Below are 23,801 nucleotides of genomic sequence, written 5' to 3' on the forward strand. Positions count from 1 at the left end.
CTTGAATAAGCCTGGCTACTGGCTTGCGAAACAAACTTGTGTGACTTCGTTGGCCCCAAGTGGACTATTGCTGGATGTCAGTTCAGTGAGGCGTGCTACGCTGCAGAAGAGAGCCACAGCAGTTTTTATTGTTAGCGCAGGGTCATGGTTGTCAGCATTTTGATGGGCTTTGTTGTATGAATCTGTCTGGTCATTCTGAATCTATTCACAAAAGTATCAAAAACTTGCAAGAAGGAGAACAGAAATTACAACAAAATTATGGTTTTAATGTTTTCAGAAATCTTTTTAGTGGATTAGGCTTAACTAGATGGATAAAAATCTTATTACAAATAGGTGTAATCAGGACAGCATCAGTGAACAAATACAGACCCAGGGAAGAGGACACAGTTGTGCTCATTGGAAGGAGGCCATGGGAGCCACAAGGGAAACTAAGATACAGGACATCATCAACAGAGCTTGTGGCCTTGTAGATAAGGGAGCTGCTGAGCTGCTGTGTCTGTGCAGTAAAAAAGAGCCACATGGCAAATTACTGAGCATGGTTACAGGCTGGTACGTCAGCCCGCTGTAAAGGTATGAAAAGGCTCGCTTGATTTTAATAGAGGGTCTTCGACCCGCATTCAGAGCCCGTGTGTCAGTATGCCACACACCAGCCCCAGGCACCGGGGATCACAGGGAGCTGGCCCCAGTGAGCTCCAGGCTGGTCAGCAGCTCCTGATTGCCTGGGGGGGCAGAGGGAACCGAGCAGGACCCAGGGGCTCCCCAGCAGACCCTCCCCATCACACTGATTGGGGCAGGAGCCAGTTATCACAAACCTGAGAACTGGGGGCTCAGATTTATTCCACACTTTGAGGACACCTCTCTCCGTCCTGCCACTGAGCTGTTGCAGATGAGTGATTGGTTGCCTGAAGAATTGCCGTTGAAGGTAACACCACAGCACCACTGGCCAGGCTTGCCCCATCCCATGCTGCATGAAAGGGCTGTGCAGGGGTACATTGAGGCAGTGTGAGGCCGGGGTGATTTACAGGGGACCAGAGCTGCCAGGGGGTGGGGGAAGAGCCTTGGAACAGACCCCCTCACCCAGGGGGACAGGATCACCCATGCTCTGGCCACCACACTACAGTAATTTTCTTACCAAGATGAGGTTCATCCTCAAGGGGTGGGGGGTGTCAATCTTGGCAAAACATGTAGTTTGATGGACAGGAACTGAATAAAGTCACATTCCATAGTTTTGGTAGAGTTACAGCTATTTGAGTGATTTTTTTGTCTGTGGTGATTGTGTCTGCGAATACAGAATTATGGTGGGTTCCCATACAAACACCCTCCTTGTCACAGCACTAACAAACTAGCCAGCTGTAACAAGGCTTTTACCATCACATACCAGGTTAACTTCAATAAGTAGCTCCCACACCTTGCCCTGGCACAGCCACCAATCCCCCACAAGGTTTCAACAGTTCATCTACTGTCTGTGCTGTTTCTTCAGCCTCTTCAGCCCAGTCCCTCTGCTTCTTGCCTCACCTGCATCCTTCCCCTTGTCTCTCCTCCCTCTGCTTCTTCCAGGTCTCTTTTCACCCAGTGCTCCCCTTCCATCCCCCTTAGAGCTATTTAACTACTCAGCAGGAACCAGCCACAGCTGCACCTTATCCATGTCAGCCAACCCACCGCCCCTGAAGCCAGCCCACAGCTGTATATTATCAATGTTAATTAACCTGCCTTCATTCCTCTATAATTCCTTTACAACCCCTGACCCCCACTCGGTGGCTCCGTCAGGGTCCATATCAAAATGACAGACACTTGCTTCAGGGGCAGAGGACACGTCCTGGGCCTTGATGCTGTCCCTTTCACGGACAAATCCCCGTCGTTCCCGCACACCACGTGCATCAACGTCGGCATGTTGCTCCTGGCTTGAGCCCAGAGCCTAACGGAGAGGGGGCGCTTGGTTTTGCCGATTGGCAGGGTCAGTAGATAGCACACAGACACCAATGAAGAGAATAACCTTAATTTATTGTTCGTTTTAAGTTAATACAGAAAATTAGGCAATATGCACATGCAAAGGGATTAACCCATGATACCCTGGTTCAAGCAATAGACCAGATCAGCAAGGCAACACACCTAATCATTATTCCTCCAGGTTAGCTATAGTGATTAAGAAAGATACATCACCAATTGCCCTAATACGTTACCATGGCCCAGATCCGCAGTCACAGGGAAGCCCCGGTTGTAGTGAGGATTTGGAGACCCTCTCCCGGAAGTGGGGAAGTCCCACGCAGGGCGTCCCCTAGTCGATAAGGTCTCCAAACTCGCTGCAAGAGGGCCCAGCTGTTACATAGTTGAACAAGCACCTTTCATGATTTCAAAGGCGGAAACATCTGGAGCAACTTCCCCCTGTTGGATTCTGTCCCAAGCCTGGCCAGGGCTCAGGGAGGAGCCCCAGAGAGGTATTTTTGACTATTACAAAACTGACTATAATAAACAAGACGTCTGGTCAAACCATCTGGGGCTTTTCACAAGACAATTTCAAGTACCAAAGTATCTGGAGTGTCTTGTGACATGCTCCCAGACGAGGACTGACCATTTCTGCTTAGATTGCTTCCTTTTCTTGTTGTTTATCATTATTTCAAAATGGTAATCATCAGCTTAATATACCAAAATAGCAAAGCTGACATTGTATACGCTTAGGCAGATGGTCAGGCTGTTGGATTCATCTAAAGGCCAACTTCATTCAGGGCCTGGTACGAGGTCCCCAGTACTTCACACTTCCACGGCGATTCCATCCAGCGTGGCTTGGGTGGGATCCCACCTCTGCTCTCGGCTGCTGCTGCATCCTCTGCCATTTCAGGGCAGCCCCCTCCCCTTGGAACAGCCTCTCTCCCTGGTGCAATGCCACATCCTGGGGAAGCGGGGCTGCCTGGGAAAGCCCAGTGAGTGCAGCGCGACCCAGCGTGGGTGTTTATAGCCCCGCTGGAGCCTGTTGACGGCAGATTGTATCCCCTCCTAAGTCAAAACAAATTGCTTTTTATCCTCCTCTTGCAAGGGGACCAGAAAGAGCGCATCTTCTCCATCCAGCGCTGCCATCCCCAGGTGCACGGCTGCTTGGGCAGCAGCACTGGGTGCTGCAGCCGTTGTTGGGGCTGTGTTGGCATTTAACCACTGGGAATCCTTAGTTGCCTTCTCCCACCTGGCCTTTGGATCACCTGGGGTGGTGAGGTGTACACGGAGTGGGTTCTGGGAATGGTGGGCTGTTTGTCCCAGTCTGCTATTGCATTAGAAATTCCATGTTGTGCCACAGCAGGAATGGGATCCTACAGGACGCTGGTGGGTTTTGCGTTGGGGTGTGTGGGTCTGCGTGGAGTGCACGTGCTGTTGCCCCCCAGTTTCTGCCGGGGCTGGGGTCCATGCTCATGCTGAAGGGCCATGTGCTGGTGGCTGGCAAGTGCCAGTTTGGTCCGGTCAGAGTATAAAAACCCAAAACGCCTTCACTACGCTCTTTGACAGCAAAGGGAGCAGAGGCGTTGCACTTCTGCTTGGAGTCATAAATTAACTTCTGCGGTTTGGCAAAGAGCTCTGGCTCTCTGCTCCCTCTGGCAGTTTAACTCCCTGCTCTGGGGCACACGTCCTGCTTCCCAGCACCCAGCCTGGCAGGCCAGCCCATGGATCTGGCACCACTTCATGGCTGTGGACGGCACAGCAAGCACCTCTGATGGGGCTCCTGGCCTCCAGCTCACCCTTCTCCACCTCCCTGCCCACAGCCCCCATGTCCCACCAGCCCTGCTGTGCCAGCAAGCAATCCTCGTCTGCCACCTCACCCGCAGCCGGCTCCACCGCATCCATGTCGGTGAAGGCCAGCAGGTCCTGCTTGTGGATGAAGGGCAGCCACGACACATCTGCCAGTAGCTGCACATTGGCCTCTCAGTGCTCCAGCAGCATCAGGCAGAAGCTGGCTTTCTGAAACCAGCTCTGCACCGTGCCCAGCTGCACCAGCCTCCAGGCCTTGTGCAGGAGGTAGGTGGTATCCTGCAGTGTCACCCAGACAGCAATCTCAGCTGCCTGCCCTGCTCAGGCCATCACCAGCTCCTGCGCTGCCTTGGCCAGCACCAGCACCTGGCAGTGGCCCTTCAAGCTGGGGATGACACTGGCGTCCATGGGCTGAGTGATGCTGGAGGTGTTGGGTGGAAGAAAACCAGCTCGACACTGCACAGCTTGGCACTCAGCTCGGGAGGGTGGGCACTACTGTGGCCCATGAAGAGCATGACCCTGTGGTGGTGCCAGCAGAGCTTCTGGTTCCGCTGCAGGATCCACTCCTGGAAGATGCGCGCCGTGACCCAGGCGTTGGCTGAGCTGGTGTAGGTGACGGCAGTGTGCAGGGGTCCTCAGGCAGGTAGCGTGGTCACCGGCTCCTGCCCACCGCCAGCAAGCTTCACTTCTCCATGCCAGTGTGGCTGGTGCAGCAGAGGACGGAGACATGGTCCCTCGCCCTCTTGCTGCCTGGTGCCCACAGGTCCGCAGGGCCCTGCTCCCGCTGCAGGGAGCCATGGTACAGCAGCCCCATCTCCCCCACACCGAAGATGTCCTGAGTGCGGTAGCTGGCTGGGAGGGGAGGCAGCACCTTGCTCACCCAGCTCTGGGCACTGCCAACGTCTGCGTCTGCCTTCTCACCCTGGTGCCGCTTGAGGATGATGTTGTGGCGCGTCTTCCAGCGGCACAGACAGCTGTCGGTGGCCTCAAAGTCCCAGCCCAAGCTCAGGGCCAGCTCCTGCACCTTGGCCTTCAGGATGGGTCCCAAGAGGCGCTCGCCATGGGCCAGCACCTGCCAAACCAGGTGAAAATTATGTCCTCCACCTCCCCACCTTTGCTCTCCCACTCCCACTCCCACACCAGAGCTTGCACTGGCCCCATTCAAGGAAAGCCCTTTGGGCTCTCCCTCTGGGAGGTTACCGGGACAGGTATCCCTTCCCTGTGCTCTGCTCCGTGCTCCTCATCCCCACACAGAACAGCCCTGAAAACGCCAGCACCAGCATCGACCTGTGGGCAGCACTGGCAGGGAGCTGGCAGTGCTGCTCTGGGCACCAGCACTGCTGCAAAATTCCCGGGGTGGAGCAAAGCCAGAGAGCAGCCCGGCAGATGGGGAAGCCGTGAACACCCCCGGTGCCCGAGGAGATCACCTCCCTTGGCACAGCACGGCAGGTGCCGAATCAGAGATTTTCCTGGCACAGGGAGCCAAGAACTGCTCTCCACATGCTGCAGCCCCCAGACCTGCTGTCACAGAGCACAGGGCCATGTCCTGGGCTGGGAACCACCGCCCCGGTGCATCCCACATCCCCTTCTCTCCCCTGTCCCACATGAGGTGGCAGGGGCTGGCACAGACTCTTGCTGATGCTCCTGGCAGCCCAGCCACCTTCCCAGGGCAGGAGGAGGGATGTGGTCCCCATACCACATCCCGCTGTCCCTCTGCCCTCCCCTGCCCACAGCTGCGGGGCACACAGCAGGAGGGATGGGCCTGCACATGTGGGAGCTGTGACACTGCTGGAAACACCAAAACCACAGAAGAAGCTTTTTCCCTGATTTTTTCTGCAGTAGAGAATGGAAATTTTGCAGACAGCTGAAACACTCCTGCAAGATGCCAGAGTTCTGCTGCTGTCAATACACGTGAGAAATCCCCACCCCCACGCGCCCACCCAGCAGATGTGGGTGGCCCGGGAGGCTGAGCCGTGCTGAGCTGTGCTATGCTGTGCCGTGCCGTGCCATGCCAGGGAACATGGGCACCCACTGACATGCTGGGGCAGTGAGCTCTGGTTAGAGCGGTGCTGGCTCCAGGCCAGGGGGAAGGTCAAGAGCCACATCTGCAGGCCTGGCATTACAATGCAAAATAAGCAGGCGAGGAAGAGCGCGGTGCGAGGAGGGCTCACGCCTGGCGTGGGAGCACGGTGGCACAGTTCGTCCCTAGGGAGGCAAAGCCTGGGTGCCCCGGTGCCGGCAGCAGGCAGGGACCGCAGCCAAGGGGCAGCAGGGGGGCAGTCCTGCCCAGGGTGCGGTGGGAGCTGAGAGCAGCAGGGCCACTGCCATCCCACCATGTCCCCTGTATTTTCTTCCCAACAAGACCCTTCCCCAGCCTCCCGTGGGATTTGCTGCTTGTTTCACAGCAAGCCTGGTGAGAAACCTCCCCTCCACCATCCTGGTGCCTGGGGTCCATTTTAGGGGCTGTGTTAATTGCTGCCCAGAAGGAAAATCAAGCAGATAAAAGGACAGCTGAGTCCTTGCAAGAGGCAGGTAACTCCTTGTGAGAGCAGTTAAGAAACTTGCAGAGGCAACGCACCGCTGCACGCGATGCCGCCCAGCGGCTTCACACTGGCCCCGAGGGAGCCCTGCGGACCCAGCCGGACAAGGCCAGGCAGGAGGCATCTGGCCTCGGACCAGATGGCGAACCAGGAATCCTGAGTCTGGCGAAACCTGATGGAAAACAGGCTTGTGATCTAAAAGCCACATATCCTGCTGGGAGTTGGGGACAGTAGGAACCGCTGTTATCCTGAGGCTCTTAATTAAAACTGAAACCGTTGATAACGGTCAGAGGTGGGGGTGGGGGGTGTTCAGCAACACACCGCATGCACCATCCCCTGGTCCCCTGCAGATTTGGCGATCAGCCCCAAGGGGAGGGACGTCCTAAATGACCCCTTTCAGGTTGTGACAACCTGGTGCCCAGGACCCCCCAGAGCACCAGGGTGGCAGGGCTGGACACGCCGACCAGGGCACAGGCCCTGGTCTTGTGCAGAAGATGCCTGGTGACAGCCAGCGGTACCCCCACCATTGCCCTGTAGCCACGCACAACACGGGGCCCTGGTGGGGTCCAGAGCCCCCCTTGATGGTCGAACAGCAGAGTGCTGATTCTAACAGCCATGCTCACGTGGGACTGTGGCACACCGCACCACCATGTACCAAACCACTCCAGCTTCCCTCCAGGGGTGCCCACAGTCCATATGCTGCCCTACTCCACGCTGCCTGCCCTCCCGCTGCTCCACTTCTGGGAGAACAGGGGCTTCCCAAGCACTGACAGATGTGCTGTGGCCTGGAAAACCCTGCTCCTCCAGCCGTGACCTGACCACCCATGCTGGCCTCCACGCCGCTCCATGCGGGCATCCCAAAGGCATAAATTGAGGAATATTTTTTCTCCAGTTTCTAGCAAGCAGGCCAGGCTGCTTCAGTGCACTTGCAGGACAAGGAAATTAAGACCCAGTCAAGGAATTTAAGACCCAGTAGCCAGAAGCTTTTCATGAAGCAGAAGATGACATATTGCAAACATTCACACTTGTATGAGATCATCGAGAAGGAGCAAACCCCCCTCGGTGTTGCTGGCGGCCTCATGTCTCCCCATCTGCCCGTGACCCCCTGCTCCAGAGCTGTTAGGCAGGGCGAGAACATGTCAGCAGGAACTGGGACAGCTGAATCAGGAGAAGTCAGAGCTCAGCGCCGCGGCAGCATGGGAGGAGCATTTCCAGGCCAGCGTTCGGCGGTGGGGGGATGTACCACTGGTGATTTATGCTGGTTATTACACAGATGCTTCTCCTTTTGCTGATTTCTGTGCCACCTCTGAGCGCAGCACACGCCGTGGCCCTAGGTGGCTTTTTTTTGGATGCCCTAGTTGTCCCACAAATGTGCCAGGTGTACACATGATGCAGCCAATGGTAACCAGGCCGAGTGCCAGTCACGTGCAGGGGGGTCAGGGAGCATGGGACCGCGAAGCAGATCTCACTTGGACATGAATGCTCATTTGTGCTTTATGACTCAAAAAATCACAGAAAGTCCCAAACTCACTTTCTTCTTTCTTTGCCATTCAGAACGAATTCATGAGGCTGTGAGACATTTTCCCAATTCTAATTCTGGAATGAGACCAGAGCTGGAAGGGGCGGGGGAGTTTAAGACACTGAAGAGTGTCCATCAGTCTCTCCTTAATACCCATAAGGACACAGATTTCTTGGTCTACATGTTCTTAGTGCTAAAAATTATGGCGATTACCTCACTGTGAACCAAGTGCTGAAGGATAAGGAGAGGTTGGATGTGGCTTGCCCAGAGCCGTAAGCTGCAGTCCACACAGCATTTGTCACCCAGCAGGACCTGCGTGCTCTTCCCAGTGAGAGGGCAGAAGTCTGGAAAGGACATTTCCTCCAGTTTTCTTATATGCTGAAAAATCAGACTGTCACCAGGCTGGCACCTGCAGCAGCACCAGCTGGGAGGAGAAATCCGTCTCCGGGAGGTCGGTGGGATGGGGCACAAAGGCTGCTGAGCTCAGGGAAGAGCTGGAGCTGCTCTGCTCTGTCAGACACCGAGGCAGGCACTGGATGGAGCAGGGCAACGGCAGCAGACACCTGCCTCAGGAAGGAGACACTCCTGTTGGCTTTGAGGCAGCAGACAATGCACAGAGCCTCTCTAGCACACCACCCTCGTGCCTGCATGCCAGTTCATGTCCTCAGGGCCCTCAGGGATCACACATCTTCCCCGGGCAGCTGCAACAGGCAGAGGGATGTACCTCCTAACCTACAGCAGCTGCAGTGCAAAGCAACTGCCCTTAGACAAAAACTATCCAGATCGGTCAAATATTCCCAGAGAGCATCACAGACAGTGATGTCGCAGTTGGTTATGTGGTCCCCATGTTCCATCGTTAGTTGTCCCTGCCAGTATGTGTCCCCGCTTACCAGGGACACTGCACAGCCCTCTGTTACCAGACCCAGGGAGGGAGGGGGGCTGCCCCGAGGGCCAGTGGGGCGCGGGGGAGGCCACCCTGCAGCTGGCTTCCAGCTTTCCCTAGGAAAATCCAGTTACCAAAGCTGCAGGTGCCTAGGGATGCTGGAAGCACCAACACTTCTCCCTGTAAGACATCTCATCCCAGGAACAATATCCACTAGGACTTCCCAGTACAGAAATCTCCTGATCTGTGGAGAAAAAGAAAGTCCAAACAATAAAAGTCTTCACAATTGGCCAAACATTTTTCATGACAAATTGCCCCTCATTTGTACTATTTTGGCACTGCCAGGGTTAATGGCAGAACGGTTTGGGTCGAAGGGACCTTAAAGACCGCCCAGTCCCACCCCTGCCACGCACAGGGCCCCCTTCCCCCAGCCCCGGTGGCTCCCAGCCCCGTCCAGCCTGGCCTTGGGCACTGCCAGGGCTGGGGCACCCACAGCTGCTCTGGGCAGCCCGTGCCGGCGCCTCGCCGCCCTCACAGGGAAGGATTTCTCCCTCAGCTCTGATCTCCATCTGCCCTCTCTCAGCGCAAAGCCGTTCCCCCTTGTCCTGGCGCTGCAGGCCCTTGGGAAAAGCCCCTCCCCAGCTTCCTCGCCGGCCCCTTTGGGTGCTGGAAGGTGCTCCAGGCTCTCCAGGAGCCTTCCCTTCTCCGGGCTGAACAGCCCCAGCGCTCCCAGCCCGGCTGCACAGCAGAGGGGCTCCAGATCTCTGGCCATCTCCGTGGCCTCCTCTGGACCAAAGCCCTTGCAAGATTGCAAGATCTCCTCCTCCCTGTGCTCCACAGTGCGGGCAGCAGCCAGCATGTTCATCGCCACCGCAGGGGCCCATGCTCCGCGGGCCTGGCTACAGCAGCCAGGAAGACACAGGGGACAGCAAAGCCTGCAGCAGCCAGTCCCTCTTCTCAGGACAGAGAAAATGCTGTCTCTCACAGGGATATGAGCCCACTGCCCACTTCACATAGGGCACCAGAGAAGGAAAAGAGGAGGACAGCATCACAGTCGGCAACAAAAATAGATGAACAGAATGAAAAATTGCTCAGTTGTTCCAAAACACTTTGCCAGGTATTTTTGGCCAAAGATCATGCTTCCCTGCCTCCCACACAGCAAGCTTTCAATTAACCTTTGTGTGATTAGCTTTCCCCAGATGAGACTTCATTACATGCATACCAATAAGGGAATACAGAGCACATCTTGGAGGGATGCCACAGAGCATGCCGTGCTCACACAGACATGCCACCTCCTCCTGCTCAGGATCATGCCAGAGATGTTGCAGGCTTGCTGTGGTGCTGCTTGGTGTAGGTGCGTGCCGCTCGGTAGGGCTGGAGCTACCGCGGGGCTGGCAGAGGACACCTTGTAGGTGAGGTCTGGATGCATCAGCCCAAGTGCTGACATCGCAAGGACACCCCATCAGATGGAGAGGCCTGTAGGAAAGCAGAAGGGCTTGCTCCAGAGGCTGCAAAGTCCAGAGGAAAAAACAAAAACCCACACTTGGACAGTTGGGAAGATGTAGCTCTTGATATTCAGTCACAGAGAAGACCCTAAAAACACAGGAGACACGGTGACAAATGCCCTTGGTGACACAGATAAACTCACAGTGGTCAGAGGATTATGGAGGTTCAATCTCCATCTCATTTGCCCACAGAGAAATGTCACTCTGAAATTCTTGATGGAACTTCCACAGCTGTAAGTGCTACTTTAACGAAACAGCACGGGCAAAGCTAAGGGAAGAACCTGAAGACAGCGCGTGGGCAGCCCCTGCAAGGGCAGTGCGGTGCAGTGTCCCCTAGGAGCTGCAGAGCACCGTTTTGCTCTCAGAGATAACCGGCTACACTCAATTGATAAAACAATCTCGTCACCGCCGATGCCATGAAGGGCTCGGTTAGTGACAAACGACAGAACTGAGGCAGTCTGGGGCACGCAGGCACGCTGCCAGGCTTCGCCAGCAGGGCCCGCGGGATGCGGGATGCTCTGTCAGCAGGGAGGAGCTGCAGCAGCAGGAATCCAGCGTGCAGGATGGTGGGGAAGCTGCAGACAGGGACTGCGGTAGGCTGGAGGCAGCCGGGAGCGTGCAGGTTCTCTCCAGAAGCCGCCAAGGTGCAACCAGGAGGCTCTGCAGGTCCTTCTCCTGCCCAAAGGGGATTGAGAAGGGACAGGCTTAGCAGCATCCACACCCAGGGGCTGAGTGGGACTGATCCTCTGGCAGGGACAACAGTCTGCACTGTAAAACGGAGGCGCTGTGGTGGCAAACTGACATACCAGAGCCTGGGGTGGGCAGCAAGGAAAGCTGCACTTGCAGGGAGAGGCGGTTGGGCACTTAAAACCATTTATCCCGTTTTCTCCAGCAGCAAGGGCACAGCTCAGCTCAGGTGATTTAGTAACTGCCTTTCCCAAAGCAGACCTCTGCACCTGAAAAGGAAATGTCCCTTCGGTGAAATGCTGAACCCAGGCCCCAGAAAGAAGCATAGTCTTGTAAAAGGCCTGAGTAATGGAAGATTTTCTCTTAAAAGAAAGAAACAGCTGGCAGAAGAGATGAGGGAGTTTATGGGGCCATTGTGCGTTTTATTATTCTTTTGATTACAAGGTTTTTGACTGCAGTTATGGAACAGTTGGAAAAAAGCTGCATCTGGTGCGAAGGCACCAGATGGAGTAATTCAAACCCTCCTCCGAAGGGGGAGATCTGAGAACTGCAGCAACCGCACTGCACCATGAGCGGAGGGGTTGGCTCCGAAGGACAGCATTGAAGGAGACGGGAAAGCTCAGCTTCACACCTCCATGCTTTAAAAGCAACGTGCCCTGAAGGCACAGGACAACCAACTCTGTTTTATGCTGAGCAGGAGCAAAGTGTAGCCTCTCGGGTCTAACAGGGATTAGTATAAAGGGATGGCTTAGGAAGAGGAGATGTTTGGTAAAAGGGGACAAATAACCCCATTTCTGTGGCTTGCCAGGTACATGGTGTAAGAGACTGTGTTGGTGAAAAACCACCAACCAACACCAGCTGACACCATGGAACAACAGGGGGGCTAACTCTGAGAAACTTGACCAAACCCCTGTGCATGCACCCAGACCCAGAGTCAGGAGATTGAGGGGCCTGGAGACACCTGAGGATCACCTAACGGTGTTAGGCGCACGTACCACCACCGGGTGGAAGGTGTGGTTAAGCAGAACAGCTCGTGACAACCCTGTAAAAAACACCAACATCAGAAAGAACATTCCCCCATCAGAACTTGGACACTGCAGCTCCGGGGGAGTAGCTATTGCTGTGAACTCATTCATTCCTTCCTCTTTCCTTCCTTCCTCCCTCCTCCCAGACTGCGCCTTTGCATTTGCAAACCTGTTGTTGGGCAAATAAAGTTCCTTGGCACTGGAGTCCATTTTGGGTCTTAATTCTGCTCCTGAGAATATGAGCAAAATCTCACTTGCCTTTGACCAGCATGCAACACAGTTTCCAGAAGGCTGCTCTAATTGTGGAGGGGGGTGATGGCAAATAATATTTTCTCATAAACAAGAGGTCTTCTGATAAGAAATACAACAGTGAAAGGTCTCACAACACACACAGTGGAGCTCTGGAAACATGTTTGAAGCTTTCCAGACATGTCCAATCCCTGTGTTTGCTTTTCACAAGTTGCACCACAATCCAGCCCTGTATGTAACTAAAATCTTCATATTTTTCCCCTCCAGCCTGCTCTGATGGCGGTCCTTGCTGCGATAGCGAAGGGAATGCAGGATGACAGCTCAAGGCCACAGAAGCATCGCAGAGGTTTATTTTGAAAATGCCACATTTGATAAATCACTCTGCTCCAGGAGGTGGCTGCTCGGACAGGACCTGCCCACCACAGGTGCAGGCAGGCACGCTGCCAGCCGGTGCTCACCAGATGATGGCACATTTCTTCTCTGGTTTGTCTTGTTGTCAGAGCCCCTGTGTATGGCCATGCTGCAAAACCCGTGGGAAACATACAACTGCTCCCTGCCCCATCCTAACGGGTGAGCAGCAGCCAGGGCACACCTCAGAGACACACCAAAGGCATGAAACATGAGGTAAAAAACCAATGCAGATGTCAGGTCACCTGAGACACAAGAAGAACAAGAGACAATGTCCCTGCCACCAGCGCTTTCCTTTATGTTCACCCAACTCTCCAGCAGAGCAAGCACTCCTGGGCCCCCTTTTCCCAAAAGGGATCAGCTGGAACAGCTTCCACTTGAGGAACAACAGGCCAGGAGGCTTCAGATTTGGGGAAGAGGTTGTCAGGAAGGTGACGGAGCTCTGCTTAGTCACAAGCATCTGGAGAGGGCGGACAGAGATCACCTGCCTGTTCACTGTCTCTCCTGCACAGGAATGGGAGCCTCTAGGCAAAGCAAGCAGGACCCAATTTCAAAACTCAGTGTCAGGAGGAGAGTGATGTGTTCAGAAGCAAGAACCTCATTGCAGGTTCTCACCCTAACCCTAACCCTAACTCTCACCTCACTGAAAACCAGAGATGTGCCTGATGCACCTCCAGCGATACTGCGAGCAGCTGCTTTTGCAAAGTCTTCATGTTTCTCCGGCCTCCTCTCAAAGCCTTTCAGAGGCCATGGATCTGCTGCCGCCTCCTCCAGAGAACTGGGTTATCTCAAAACCCAGGCTCCAACACAAGGGAGAATCTCTCCAATTCTTGCTGCCACCAGACCACCTATCCCCTACGAACATGAAGCCTTTGAGATGGGCACCTTAAAAAAATCAGAAAGAGGTGTTTGTCTGGTCCACCCTGACTGTTGCGATAATGGCATCACCATGCCCTCCAGGAACAGAAATAACACAGCTTGGCATGTGCAACAGTGACAAATTCTTTCATCCTTTCCCTGGTGGGACATACCATAACAGGACATGGAAAAGCTCCTGCAGGTGGCCATTGTGTGATATGGCAGGAAAGGATGCCTATGGCTGCCGCTCCCAAAAGTGAGGGTGAGCTGCTGAGGGACAGTGTAAAAGCATCAAAGCAGGGATCAAGATACTCCTCCTGCTGCTCCACTCCTGATCCAGGAGACACTGAAGACAGACTACTACCTCATCATACATCATCAGCCCATACTGCTTGCCTGTGGAGGCTCTGACAGTTAACTAGCTGTGCTGTGAAACACAATTTTCTGCTCTACACAAAACCCCCTACAGCCCATTCCTGGACAGAGAGGCACAAACCCTGCAGGACTAGACACCCTCCCACTGCAGCAGACTTTCTGCCTTCCGCAGGCTCAAGCAGCTCCAGTTAACTATTGGGTTTATTCAGCTGCCTCTGCTGTTTCCCTGGTCCTTGCTTTCCTCTCGCCCTTCCTTTGGCACAAGTGAGTTCATCAACACAAGGAGCTCTGCCCTGGTTTCTGCCTGGCAGGAGGAAGCACCGGCCTCCGGTCTCCCATGGCCATTTATCACCTGTGCCGCGCTCTGCATGCGGCTGATAACTTAATCTGTTATGAAACACAAACACCCGCCCAGAAGTTTTGTTTCAAAGGCTCCTTTGATTCCAGGCATCCTTGTGTGGTTTCCTTTTATAGAAACAGAGGAATTTTGCTTTTAAAACTGTAACAGTTTTCCATACCCTCAGTGAGACTGAGTTTATAACCCAGCAGCTGGTGCGTATGGCTCTGCAGGAGCTGCGACGGTAAACACTCTGTACTGTGTGAGGACACCAGGGCCACACAAGGGATCACTGTCTGCATCTCAGAATTTAGAATGCTGCTAAAGCGCTCTACAACCACAGCTTCGCCTCGGCATTACCAAGAAAATGGCAAATACAATGCTTTTGCCAGCCAAGCAGCTGTTGCTGCCAAGAAGCACTTCAAACTCCCACCGGGGAACTGCCACACACGCACCATGCCAGCCTGCTGCTCCCCATCCACGACTGGTGAAACCTTTCTGCTTCTACAAGGTCCTTGTGCCCTCTGTGTCACCCGGTGGCACCAAGCCTGCCAGCCACATGCCTTTTTGTCTTCTGGGGCTTACTCCCCCGAAGACACAAGCTTTGCTGGAATTGCACTCGGTGTTGCTGAGGGACCCCCCGGCCCTCCTCAGGCACGGCTGGGGGAGTCCGGGAGCCCTCCGCGCTGCTGCCCGGCCGGGGTGCCGCAGGGCCCGCGGGAGGCCGCGAACCGGCGCCAGGGACCGGGAGGGCGGGGGGGGAGGGGGGGGCGTCATGGCGCTGTCCAGCGTCGAGGGCTTCCCAGCTCCACCAGCAGGAGCGCGGCCTGGCCTGCGCCAGGCTCGCTGGCTGCCGTCGCCCCTCACCGGCACGGAGAGGTGCCCGCACCCCTCCGCGGGGGCCCTGCCCGCGCCCCTCGGCCCTGCCGCGGGTCCCGGGACCCGCAGCGCGCAGGCCGCCCCGGCCCGGCCCTGCTGGGCCTGCCCGCACGGAGCGGCCCCGCCGCCCGCCGCCGGGGCTGGGGGCACGCCGCGCTGCAGCCGCAGGGAGCGGCCCGCGGCGGGGTAAAGCTGCCCCCAGCACCGCCACCCGCCCGGGCCGCGTTGCCATAGCGACGGAGCCGCTCTAGCCGACCATAGAGCGGCGGCGGCCTCGCGACCCCTGCCGGGCCGCCCGCCCCACAGCCGCCCCCACGGAGGCCTGAGGGGGCGGGACCGCAGGGAGTGGGAGGCGGAGCTAAGGGAGGCGTTGCCATGTGAACGGTGCGGGACGGAGCGGGAGGGGCGGGGTGGGGGTGAGGAGAGGCGTTGCCATGGGGATGGGGGGGTCGGGAACGCGTTGCCATGGGGACGGATAAGGCTGTAGGGGCGTGGGTCACGGATGCGTTGCCATGAGGACGGATGTACCCACAGGGATGGGGGTTTGGGGATGCGTTGCCATTGGAACGGGTGTAGGAGGGACAAGCCGGGGCATTGCCATGGGGCTGCGGGCCCTCCCGGCCTCAGGGAGCTCCCCGGACCCCCCCATCCCGTGAGGGGGAGCTGGACAGGGTGGGATGGCCCCAGGGCAGGGTCCAGCACCCAGAGGGATAGTCAGTCTCCAGGAGGGGTGCCAGCTTGCCACCCCTGGCCCTATTGCACGTGGCCCCTAGTGGGGTGGCAGCACCCAGAGGTGGGGAAATGGGGGATCCAGCCCCCCGGAGCATCCTGGCATGGTGGGCATTGCCATGGGGAGCACGGCGGGAAACTGACAGGTGGGCAGTGGCAGTCCGTGTCCCTGTCACCCTGGCCAGCTGTAAAGCCTGCGGGAGGTCACCAAAGTGCCCGAGGCAGGGGCCAGCATCAGTGTCACCGCAGGGTGCAGACACCCACTGTACCAAAAAACCCCAGGCCGGCCAGGGATGTCCCACACCCCAGTGCTAGCAGCTGCGGAGCGGGAAATATCTCCATCATCACAATATTTAATTTGTGGGGGGGCTTGGAAACACCACGGCTGCTGCAGGCCCAGGGAATGGCAGGCTGGAGTTTGATCGCGGCAGAGCTCAGGCCCCCAGTCCCAGGCTTGCTCCCCCTGCACAGCCCCGCTGGGCTTCGGGCTGGGGGTGGCCCTGGGATGCTGGGGGGATGCCCCAGGGGTGGGTCCCAAGGTGTCCCCCAGCATCCCATCCCAGCTCCAGGGCTGTGCCCTGCTCCCGCAGTGTCCCCCACCTGTACAGGGCCCATTGGGTGCCACGGAGAGCACTGCCCGTGGGGAGGGGGCTGCTTGGGGTGGGGAGCGCCTGGGGGGGCAGGAGGCACCAGGGCTCTGGGAGCCGGGGGTCACCTCCCCACCCCCACCCCCCGCTTTACCACACATCCAGTTTTTCCTTTTTCCCTGGATTTCTGGTTCCAAATCCGTTCCCCTCACCCGTCTCGCAGCGGGGGGGGGGGGGGGGGGGGCAAACGAGACAAACCCTTCATGGCACCCCTTGTCCCCAGGGACAGTTGAGCCCCCCGTGCCTGCCCCTGCCTGGGAGAACAGCGGCACGTGTGGGTGCGGGGCCGTGCGGGCCATGTCGCCGCCGGTGCTGTGTGTCGTGGGCGACCAGGGCCAGAGTCCCCCCCGGGTGCGGGGTCCTCTCCCCTCCTCCTGCCGGCCCCGGGGGGAACGGGCTGTGCCCCCACGCGCTGCAGCACGGCTGTGCCGCCCCGCCCCGCCCCCCGCCATCGCTCCCCTCCACCCCGGTGTGTCCCGGGGGTCGCTGCCCACGTGCGGACCCCCCTGCCGACCCCCGCCGGAGCAGCACCAGGCTGCTCTGACATCGACCCCCCGCGGGCAGCCCCCCGCAGCCTTTCCCCCAGGAGCTGCCCCGGCCCTGCGACCCGCGGGTGGAGCCGTGGGAGCTCTGAGCCCCCGCGCGTCCCCGCGGCACGCTGCCCTCCCTCGGCCCCCCGCACAGCTCCGCTCTACCGGGGCCACCCGCAGCGACCCGGAGCCTGTCCAGCCCCGGTGCTGCCCCCGCCGAGACCCCGTCCCTCCTCACCCACCCCAGCAGACCCACCGGACCCCTTTAGCGCCCGCCCCCCCGCGGAGCCCCGCACCGTGTCACCCGCTCCTGCAGAGCTCCCCCGCTCCTGCCCCCCACGTCCAGACCCACTGCCGCCCGTGGCAGCTCCGGGGGCGGGGAGCAGCGGGATGCGGGGGGTGCCGGCGGGGTGGGGGTCCCCTCCCCGGGGTCAGCGGCACGAAGCGGGCACGGCTGGGGCCGGGCAGCCCCGGGGGGGCACGGCCGGGCAGCGGGACCCGCCTGACCCCGGCAATCATTAACCCGGCCGTGGGGCGGGGGGGGCGCCGCCTCCTCCTCCACTCCCCCTCCCCCCGGAGAGCCCGCCCCCCCCCCAGGTTGCTAGAGCTGGGGGCTCTCCAGGGCACCGAGGGAACCCGCATGGATCGTCCCACTTCCCACGCGGGACAGAGACGCGATGACCCACGGGGGGCACTCGGGGTGTATGTGGAAGAGGGGTCTGGGGCTTCTGCGCTTGCTGAGGCCGCCGGGGGAGGGGGCTTTGCGTGGCCGTGGTCTCGCGTGGGTTCCTCCCGGCCGTTATCTCGGCTCGTCCCTGGAGTTTGATCGCGGCGGGGTCATAAAGCGCCGAGCCCTGGAGGGGGTGAACGACCGGGCGGGCGGGGGTGGGGGCCGGTACCCACCGGGTGTTCATTAACCCGCGGCCCTGGGCCGCGGCCCCACGCGTGGAGCGGGCCCCCCTCCCCCGCACGCCCGTCCCCGCGGGGGGGCGCGGGGAGCACCGCCAAGGACCCCCCACGCCGCACACAGCACGGGGGCTGCAGCCACGGGGCGCGGGTTGCGCCCCTCTGGTACCCAGCTCCAGGGTGCGAGGCGGGGGTGCTCCGGGGTCCCTCCCCCCTCCCCACGCGTGGGGCCCCTCCCGCGTGGGCGTGTCGGGCAGGAGCGCGGCGGCGAGCGGCGGCGGGAGCGCGCAGGTGCGGGGCGGCGGCGAGGGGGCCGCATCCCCGGGGGGGGCCGTGGGAAACCCGGGGAGGGGGGTTGGCGCATCCCCCAGGGGTGAGAAACCCTGAATGGGGGTGCCGCATCCCGCGAGAGGAGGTGTGGGAAACCCGTAGCGGGAGGCCGCATCCCCCCGGGGGGGCGGGCGTGGAAAACCCGGCGGGGGCGCATCCCCCGGGGGTTAGAAACCCTGGGCGGCCCCCGCATCCCCCGGGCGCGGGTGTGTGGGGAACCCATAGCGGGGGGGCCGCATGCGCCGGGGGGGGGCGATGGGGGAAACCCATACCGGGGGGCCGCATATCTCCGGGGGGGAGTGGGAAACCCGGGGGGTGGTGCGGCCCCGGGGTGTGGCGGAGCGGGGGGGGGCCGGGCCCCGGCGGCAGCGGCCTTGACCCCGGGCAGGCTCGCGCAGGGCGGGGGGGGTGTCAGCACCCCCAGGGCGGCGGGGCCGGGGCAGAGAGCGGGCAGCCACCGCGCAGGCAGGTCCCCGGAGCGGGAGCAGGTGAGCGGCGGGCTGAGGAGGGGGCCTGGGGGGTGTTGAGGGCCGGCGGCAGCTGCCTGCAAGGGGTGTGTGTGTGTGCTCCTCAGGCTCCAGGGGTCCTGCCTAGTCCGCCCCGGTGGGGTGCTTGGCCCCGGGGTGGGGTCCAGCAGCCGCCCTGGGGGGGTACAGAGCCCCCTTGCACCCTGCCCAGAGCCGTGGTGTGTGGGTGCTTTGGGGTCCAAGGCAGCCCCAAGGCAGCACGGCAGGGTCTGGGGGCAGCTGGCTGGGCTCCAGGGGGAGCAGCCCCCCAGCAGGACCTGGCATGGTTCGGGGCTACCAGCGTCAGGGCTTTGGCTGTGCCCCTGTGCCGCTGTCCCACTGGAGTGAGGTCTGAGCCCCCATCTGTCCGCACATGCCATGGGCCCCCTCCCTGCCCCAAAAGCTCCCCGGCGCTGCAAGCCAGTGTACCCCCCTGGCCAAAGCTGCTACGTTTGATGGGTCCCATGTGCTGGCAGGCCTGGGCCAGAGAGGCTGTGCAGCCCCCGTGGGGGGTGCCAGCTGTTGCGGGGTACTGCCGAGTGCCTGTGCTGGCTGGCTGGGACCATGGTGCCCCCAGCAGAGCCCATTCCCGCTGCTGTGGCCAGCCCAGCCCCCCCCTGCTCCCCTCCTGTTACCCACCACTGCGGGCTTTGCTGGGCACCCCCTGGGCCAGGCTCCAGCAGAGCCCCCCCCGGGCTCCAGCTGGTATCAGGGATCCCTCAACGGGGGCGACTGTGCCCGTGGCTGGACCACCAGCACCTGTCCAGCTCCCTCTGGGCTCCTGGGGTTGGGTGCTGCCATGGGGCAGGTGCTCAGCACCCGTAGGGTCATGCTCCTCAGGTACAGGAGAGCCGGCACGGCACAGCACGGCATGGTGCCCTGCCTGCTGCGCTGGCACAGTGTTGCAGAGCAGGACGGGATGGGACACATGTGCTGGTGTCACCCAGAGGTGCCTGTGCCATATTTTGCTGTGGTGCCAGTGCAGCCAGCAGCAGCTGGCTGCAGGCAGGGACATGGCCCCACGGCCGACCACCACCTCTGCCCCCAGGTCCCCCAAGGATGTGGCTGCTCCGGCTCGCCTGGGCACTGGCTGTGCTGGGCATTGCGGCTGGCTCTGGCCCTGGCCCCACTGTGCCGCCTCCAGACAAGGCATCCATCTTCGCTGACCTGTCTCCAGCAGAGCTGAGGGCCGTGCGGACCTTCCTGATGAGCCGCCCAGAGCTGGGGTTGTCCCCGAGCCGGGGGGCGCCCCTGGCCAAGAACACCCTCTTCTTGGTGGAGCTGCTGCCCCCCAAGAAGCGGCTGGCCCTGCGCTACCTGGACCAGGACGGCCCCCGGCCCCGGCGCCAGGCTCGGGCAGTCATCTTCTTTGGGGGGCAGGCAGAGCCCAATGTCACCGAATTCGCTGTGGGGCCCCTGCCGCAACCCAGCTCCTACCAGCCGCTGCGCTTCAAGGGGGGCTGCGCCGTGCCCTTTGCCGCCCGGCCCATGACCCAACTGGAGTATGAGCTGCTGCACCGCACACTGGCAGAGGCGATGGAGCCACTCTACCGGCTGCTGCGCGACTCCACCGGCTTCTGGTACCACAACTGCTCCCAGCGCTGCCTGACCTTCTCGGACATCGCGCCGCGGGGGCTGGCACCCGGTGAGCGGCGCAGCTGGCTGGTGCTGCAGCGCTTTGTGGAGGGCTTCTTCCTGCACCCGGTGGGGCTGGAGGTGCTGGTGGACCATGGGGACCCCGACCCGCGGCGCTGGGCAGTGCAGCGGCTCTGGTACAATGGGCAGTACTTCTCCAGCGCACAAGAGCTGGCCGAGCGCTATGAGCGGGGGACACTGGCGGTGGCCTACCTGGCTGAGCCCCCGCTCCGGCAGCTTTTCTCCAGCTATGAGCCCCGTGGGCACTTTGCCACTGGCACCCCCACTGAGGTGCACGGGGCCAAGGTGTGCGAGCCCCAGGGCCGGCGGTACCGGCTGCAGGGCAACCAGCTGGAGTACGGGGGCTGGAGCCTGGCCTTCCGCCTGCGCTCCTCCGCCGGCCTCCAGCTCTTTGACCTGCGCTTCAATGGGGAGCGCCTGGCCTACGAGGTGAGCGTGCAGGAGGCCATTGCCTTCTACGGTGGCCACACGCCGGCTGCCATGCAGACCAAGTACATGGATGCTGGCTGGGGCATGGGCTCTGTCACCTATGAGCTGGCCCGTGGCATTGACTGCCCCGAGACAGCCACCTACCTGGATGCCCACCACCTCTACGACGCCGACGGGCCAGTGCGCTTCTCCCATGCCATCTGCATCTTCGAGCTGCCCACCGGTGTCCCGCTCCGCCGCCACTTTGACAGCGACTTCCAGGGGGGGTTCCACTTCTATGCCGGCCTGGAGGGGCACGCGCTGGTCCTGCGCACCACCTCCACTGTCTACAACTATGACTACATCTGGGACTTCCTCCTCTACCCCAACGGCGTGATGGAGGCCAAAGTCCATGCCACTGGCTTCATCCATGCCACCTTCTACACACCACAGGGACGGCGCTATGGCAGCCGTGTCCACAGTCACGTCTTGGGCAACCTCCACACCCACCTGGTGCACTACAAGGTGGACCTGGACATCGCAGGTGCAGCCCCCTGCTGCCCCCCAGCTGGACCCATGGCTTTGGGGAGGGTGCCGGGAGGCGGGACCATACCCCATGTGGAGTGCCAGGGGCTTGGGAGTCTGGGCCCCAGGGGAGCACTGCTGTCTGGGCACATCTGGACCCTCTGAAGATGATCCCCCCCTCCTTGGGGTGGCATCTCTGCGGGGTCCCAGCCCCACGCTGGGGCCACCGGGCGGGCTGCCGTCTGTGCCAGTGCAGCCCAGGCCCTGCTGCTGCTCACGGCCTCTCTGCTTGCAGGCACCAGCAACAGCTTCGAGACGATGGACGTGCGCTTTGAGAACATCTCCAACCCCTGGAGCCCGGGTGCCCGCGTGGTGCAGCCTTGGCTGCACCGGCAGCCCCGTCGCAGCGAGCGCCAGGCTGCCTTCCCCTTTGGCAAGGCGCTGCCACGCTATCTGCTCTTCTACAACCCGCACCAGCGCAACCGCTGGGGCCACCCACGCAGCTACCGCATCCAGCACAGCTCCCATGCCGGGCGGGTGCTGCCACGTGGCTGGCAGGAGGAGAAGGGCGTCTCCTGGGGCAGGTGGGCTGGGGGGTCCCTGCAGCACAAGGACGGGGCTCCCGCCAGCCTCCACGGGCTGTGGCACGGCCCCCAACGTCACTCAGCTGCCACGAACATGGTGCAGGGACTGTCTCCTGGCAGCACCTCGTGCCCTCGGCTCCCTGTCCCCACCCCAGCAGCCGTGCTGCCAGCTGAGCTGGTCATAGCCGTGGCTGCCACCATCCCTGGCTGCTGGGTGACCACCAGAGACACCTCACTTCTTGCCATGCACCCCGGAGCAGGTGGTAGCACCCACCCACACAGCATTGGGGTCCCAGCTGTGAGCACCCTGGCCAAGGGGGACCCTGGCCCCCTGTCCTGCCATAGTGGGGATGTGGCCAGTGGCCTCACTAGTGCAGGCTGCTGTGCCAAGTACCCCCAGAGCTGGGGACCCCTCGCCTCCCACCAGCTCCATGTCTCCCCTGTGCAGCTGGGCAGTGGGTGGCACAGCTGGGGGAGCCTGGGCAGGGGTGGGAGGTGGCACCCATGCACATGGGTGGGTCTGCCCCCTGCCCCCAGCAGTGGGCCTGATCCTGCTCCTGGCCCTTGCAGGTATCACCTGGCTGTGACGCGGCACCATGAGAATGAGCCCAGCAGCAGCAGCATCTACGCCCAGAACAACCCCTGGGAGCCCCTGGTCAGCTTCGAGGGCTTCATCCACAACAACGAGACCATCGAGGACCAGGTGACAGCCAGGGGACACAGGGCAGTGGGGACAGGTCTGGGCGGGTGGGTGGCAATATCCACCACCGCTCACTGTGGGCGTCTGCCGTGCCATGTGCCCTGCCAATGGCCACGGTCCCCTCTGCACAGGACTTGGTGGCCTGGGTGACCGTTGGCTTCCTGCATGTCCCTCACGCTGAGGACATCCCCAACACAGCCACCCCTGGCAACGCCGTCGGCTTCTTCCTGCGCCCCTTCAATTTCTTCGACGAGGACCCCTCGGTGGCCTCGCGCAGCCCTGTCATCGTCCGGCCACTGGACTCCCCCACCTTCTCCCGGCTGGAGATCCAGCGCTGGACACCCGCCAGCCCCGGCCCCTGCGTCGCCCCGGAGCCTTTCACCTACAATGGCACCTACCGGCAGGAGTGACCTGCCCTGGGGCTGGCGGGGGTCCTGCGCACCCCATGCCACACAGAACAAGGGCAGCCACGGGGACACCGAGGTGTGGGCCATGCCCTGCTGCATCCCGAACTCAGTAAAAGTGATGCCACCTTCTCCAGCACCGTCTCTGCCTGGGCCACGTGGCAGCACTGGCACCACTGTAGGCACTGGAGCCTGCATGGGCAAGGGGCACGCACCCCCTCCCCAATTACGCAGTGCAATATTTAATTACACCACTGTTCAAGGCTGCTCCCCCCCTCCCTTTGCACCTGAGGCCACGGCCCACCTGGGGCAGGTGCTGTCATCACACCCCCACCCCATGGTGGGGGGGACTCTTCCCTCCCGCAGGTACCTGGCCCCCTCCTGGTACCCGCCGTGGGGGCACAGCTCTGCCATGGCCCCATCCCGCAGTGCAGCCGCACACAGAGCTGGGGTGTCTGTCCGGTTTATTGGGGGGGGGGAGGGGGGGGCAGGCAGGGGGCACCTACCGTGGAAGGCGACATGCAGGGCTGTGTGAAACAGGGGGGTTGGGCACACACGGCACCCGGTTACGGGACAACGGCACAAACACGGCACACACTACCAGGAGCCAGCAAGCAAGCGGGTGGGTGGGCAGGAGCCCCCCAGCCCTGCCTGCACCCCCCTCCCTGCCAGGGTGTCCCCTTCCCTGTGTGTAGGGTGGCACCGCAGGCTGGGGCGATGCTGGGGGGGCTGCACCCTGCTGCCCCGTGCCACCAGCTGTGGGGGGGTGTTCCAGGGATCTGGGGGAGGGGCACCGGTGGCTGGCAAGGGGGGCACCCCCCAGCCACGCAGCGCTGTCCTGTGGGCATACAGACTTCCCCGGCCAGCAGGGCCACCTGC

At 60.8% G+C, this 23,801-nt stretch overlaps 1 protein-coding gene and 1 long non-coding RNA gene across 3 annotated transcripts; one reads left to right on the forward strand and one right to left on the reverse strand.

The window, feature by feature from the left end:
* Positions 1–9,765: 9,765 nt before the first annotated feature.
* On the reverse strand, positions 9,766–17,370 carry LOC121087357. Its single transcript, XR_005827576.1, has 4 exons — positions 17,200–17,370; positions 13,188–13,433; positions 10,986–11,135; positions 9,766–10,267 (listed from the first exon to the last, which is right to left on the reverse strand). It is a non-coding gene; the product is annotated as an uncharacterized LOC121087357 (long non-coding RNA).
* A 496-nt stretch (positions 17,371–17,866) lies between these two features.
* Positions 17,867–23,058, forward strand: AOC1 (amine oxidase copper containing 1). 2 transcript variants are annotated; one of them, XM_040592194.1, is made up of 5 exons: positions 17,867–18,100; positions 19,694–21,253; positions 21,530–21,818; positions 22,389–22,521; positions 22,650–23,058. In XM_040592194.1, exons 2-5 carry the CDS (start codon positions 19,705–19,707, stop codon positions 22,926–22,928), a joined length of 2,250 nt encoding a protein of 749 aa, XP_040448128.1. In that variant the 5' UTR covers positions 17,867–18,100; positions 19,694–19,704; the 3' UTR covers positions 22,929–23,058. The 2 variants fall into 2 exon arrangements, with proteins under 2 accessions (XP_040448128.1, XP_040448127.1); XM_040592193.1 differs by lacking the exon at positions 17,867–18,100 and adding an exon at positions 18,541–18,627.
* Positions 23,059–23,801: the final 743 nt, after the last annotated feature.

The sequence above is a fragment of the Falco naumanni genome, chromosome 4 (assembly GCF_017639655.2).
Source record: "Falco naumanni isolate bFalNau1 chromosome 4, bFalNau1.pat, whole genome shotgun sequence".
In the NCBI taxonomy this organism is placed as follows: domain Eukaryota; kingdom Metazoa; phylum Chordata; class Aves; order Falconiformes; family Falconidae; genus Falco; species Falco naumanni.

Coding starts and splice junctions, on each gene's coding strand:
- AOC1 (XM_040592194.1), top strand. CDS start 19,705: ATGTGGCTGCTCCGGCTCGCCTGGGCACTGGCTGTGCTGGGCATTGCG. Junction 21,254..21,529: donor GGTGGACCTGGACATCGCAG/GTGCAGCCCCCT, acceptor CTCTGCTTGCAG/GCACCAGCAACAGCTTCGAG. Junction 21,819..22,388: donor AAGGGCGTCTCCTGGGGCAG/GTGGGCTGGGGG, acceptor TGGCCCTTGCAG/GTATCACCTGGCTGTGACGC.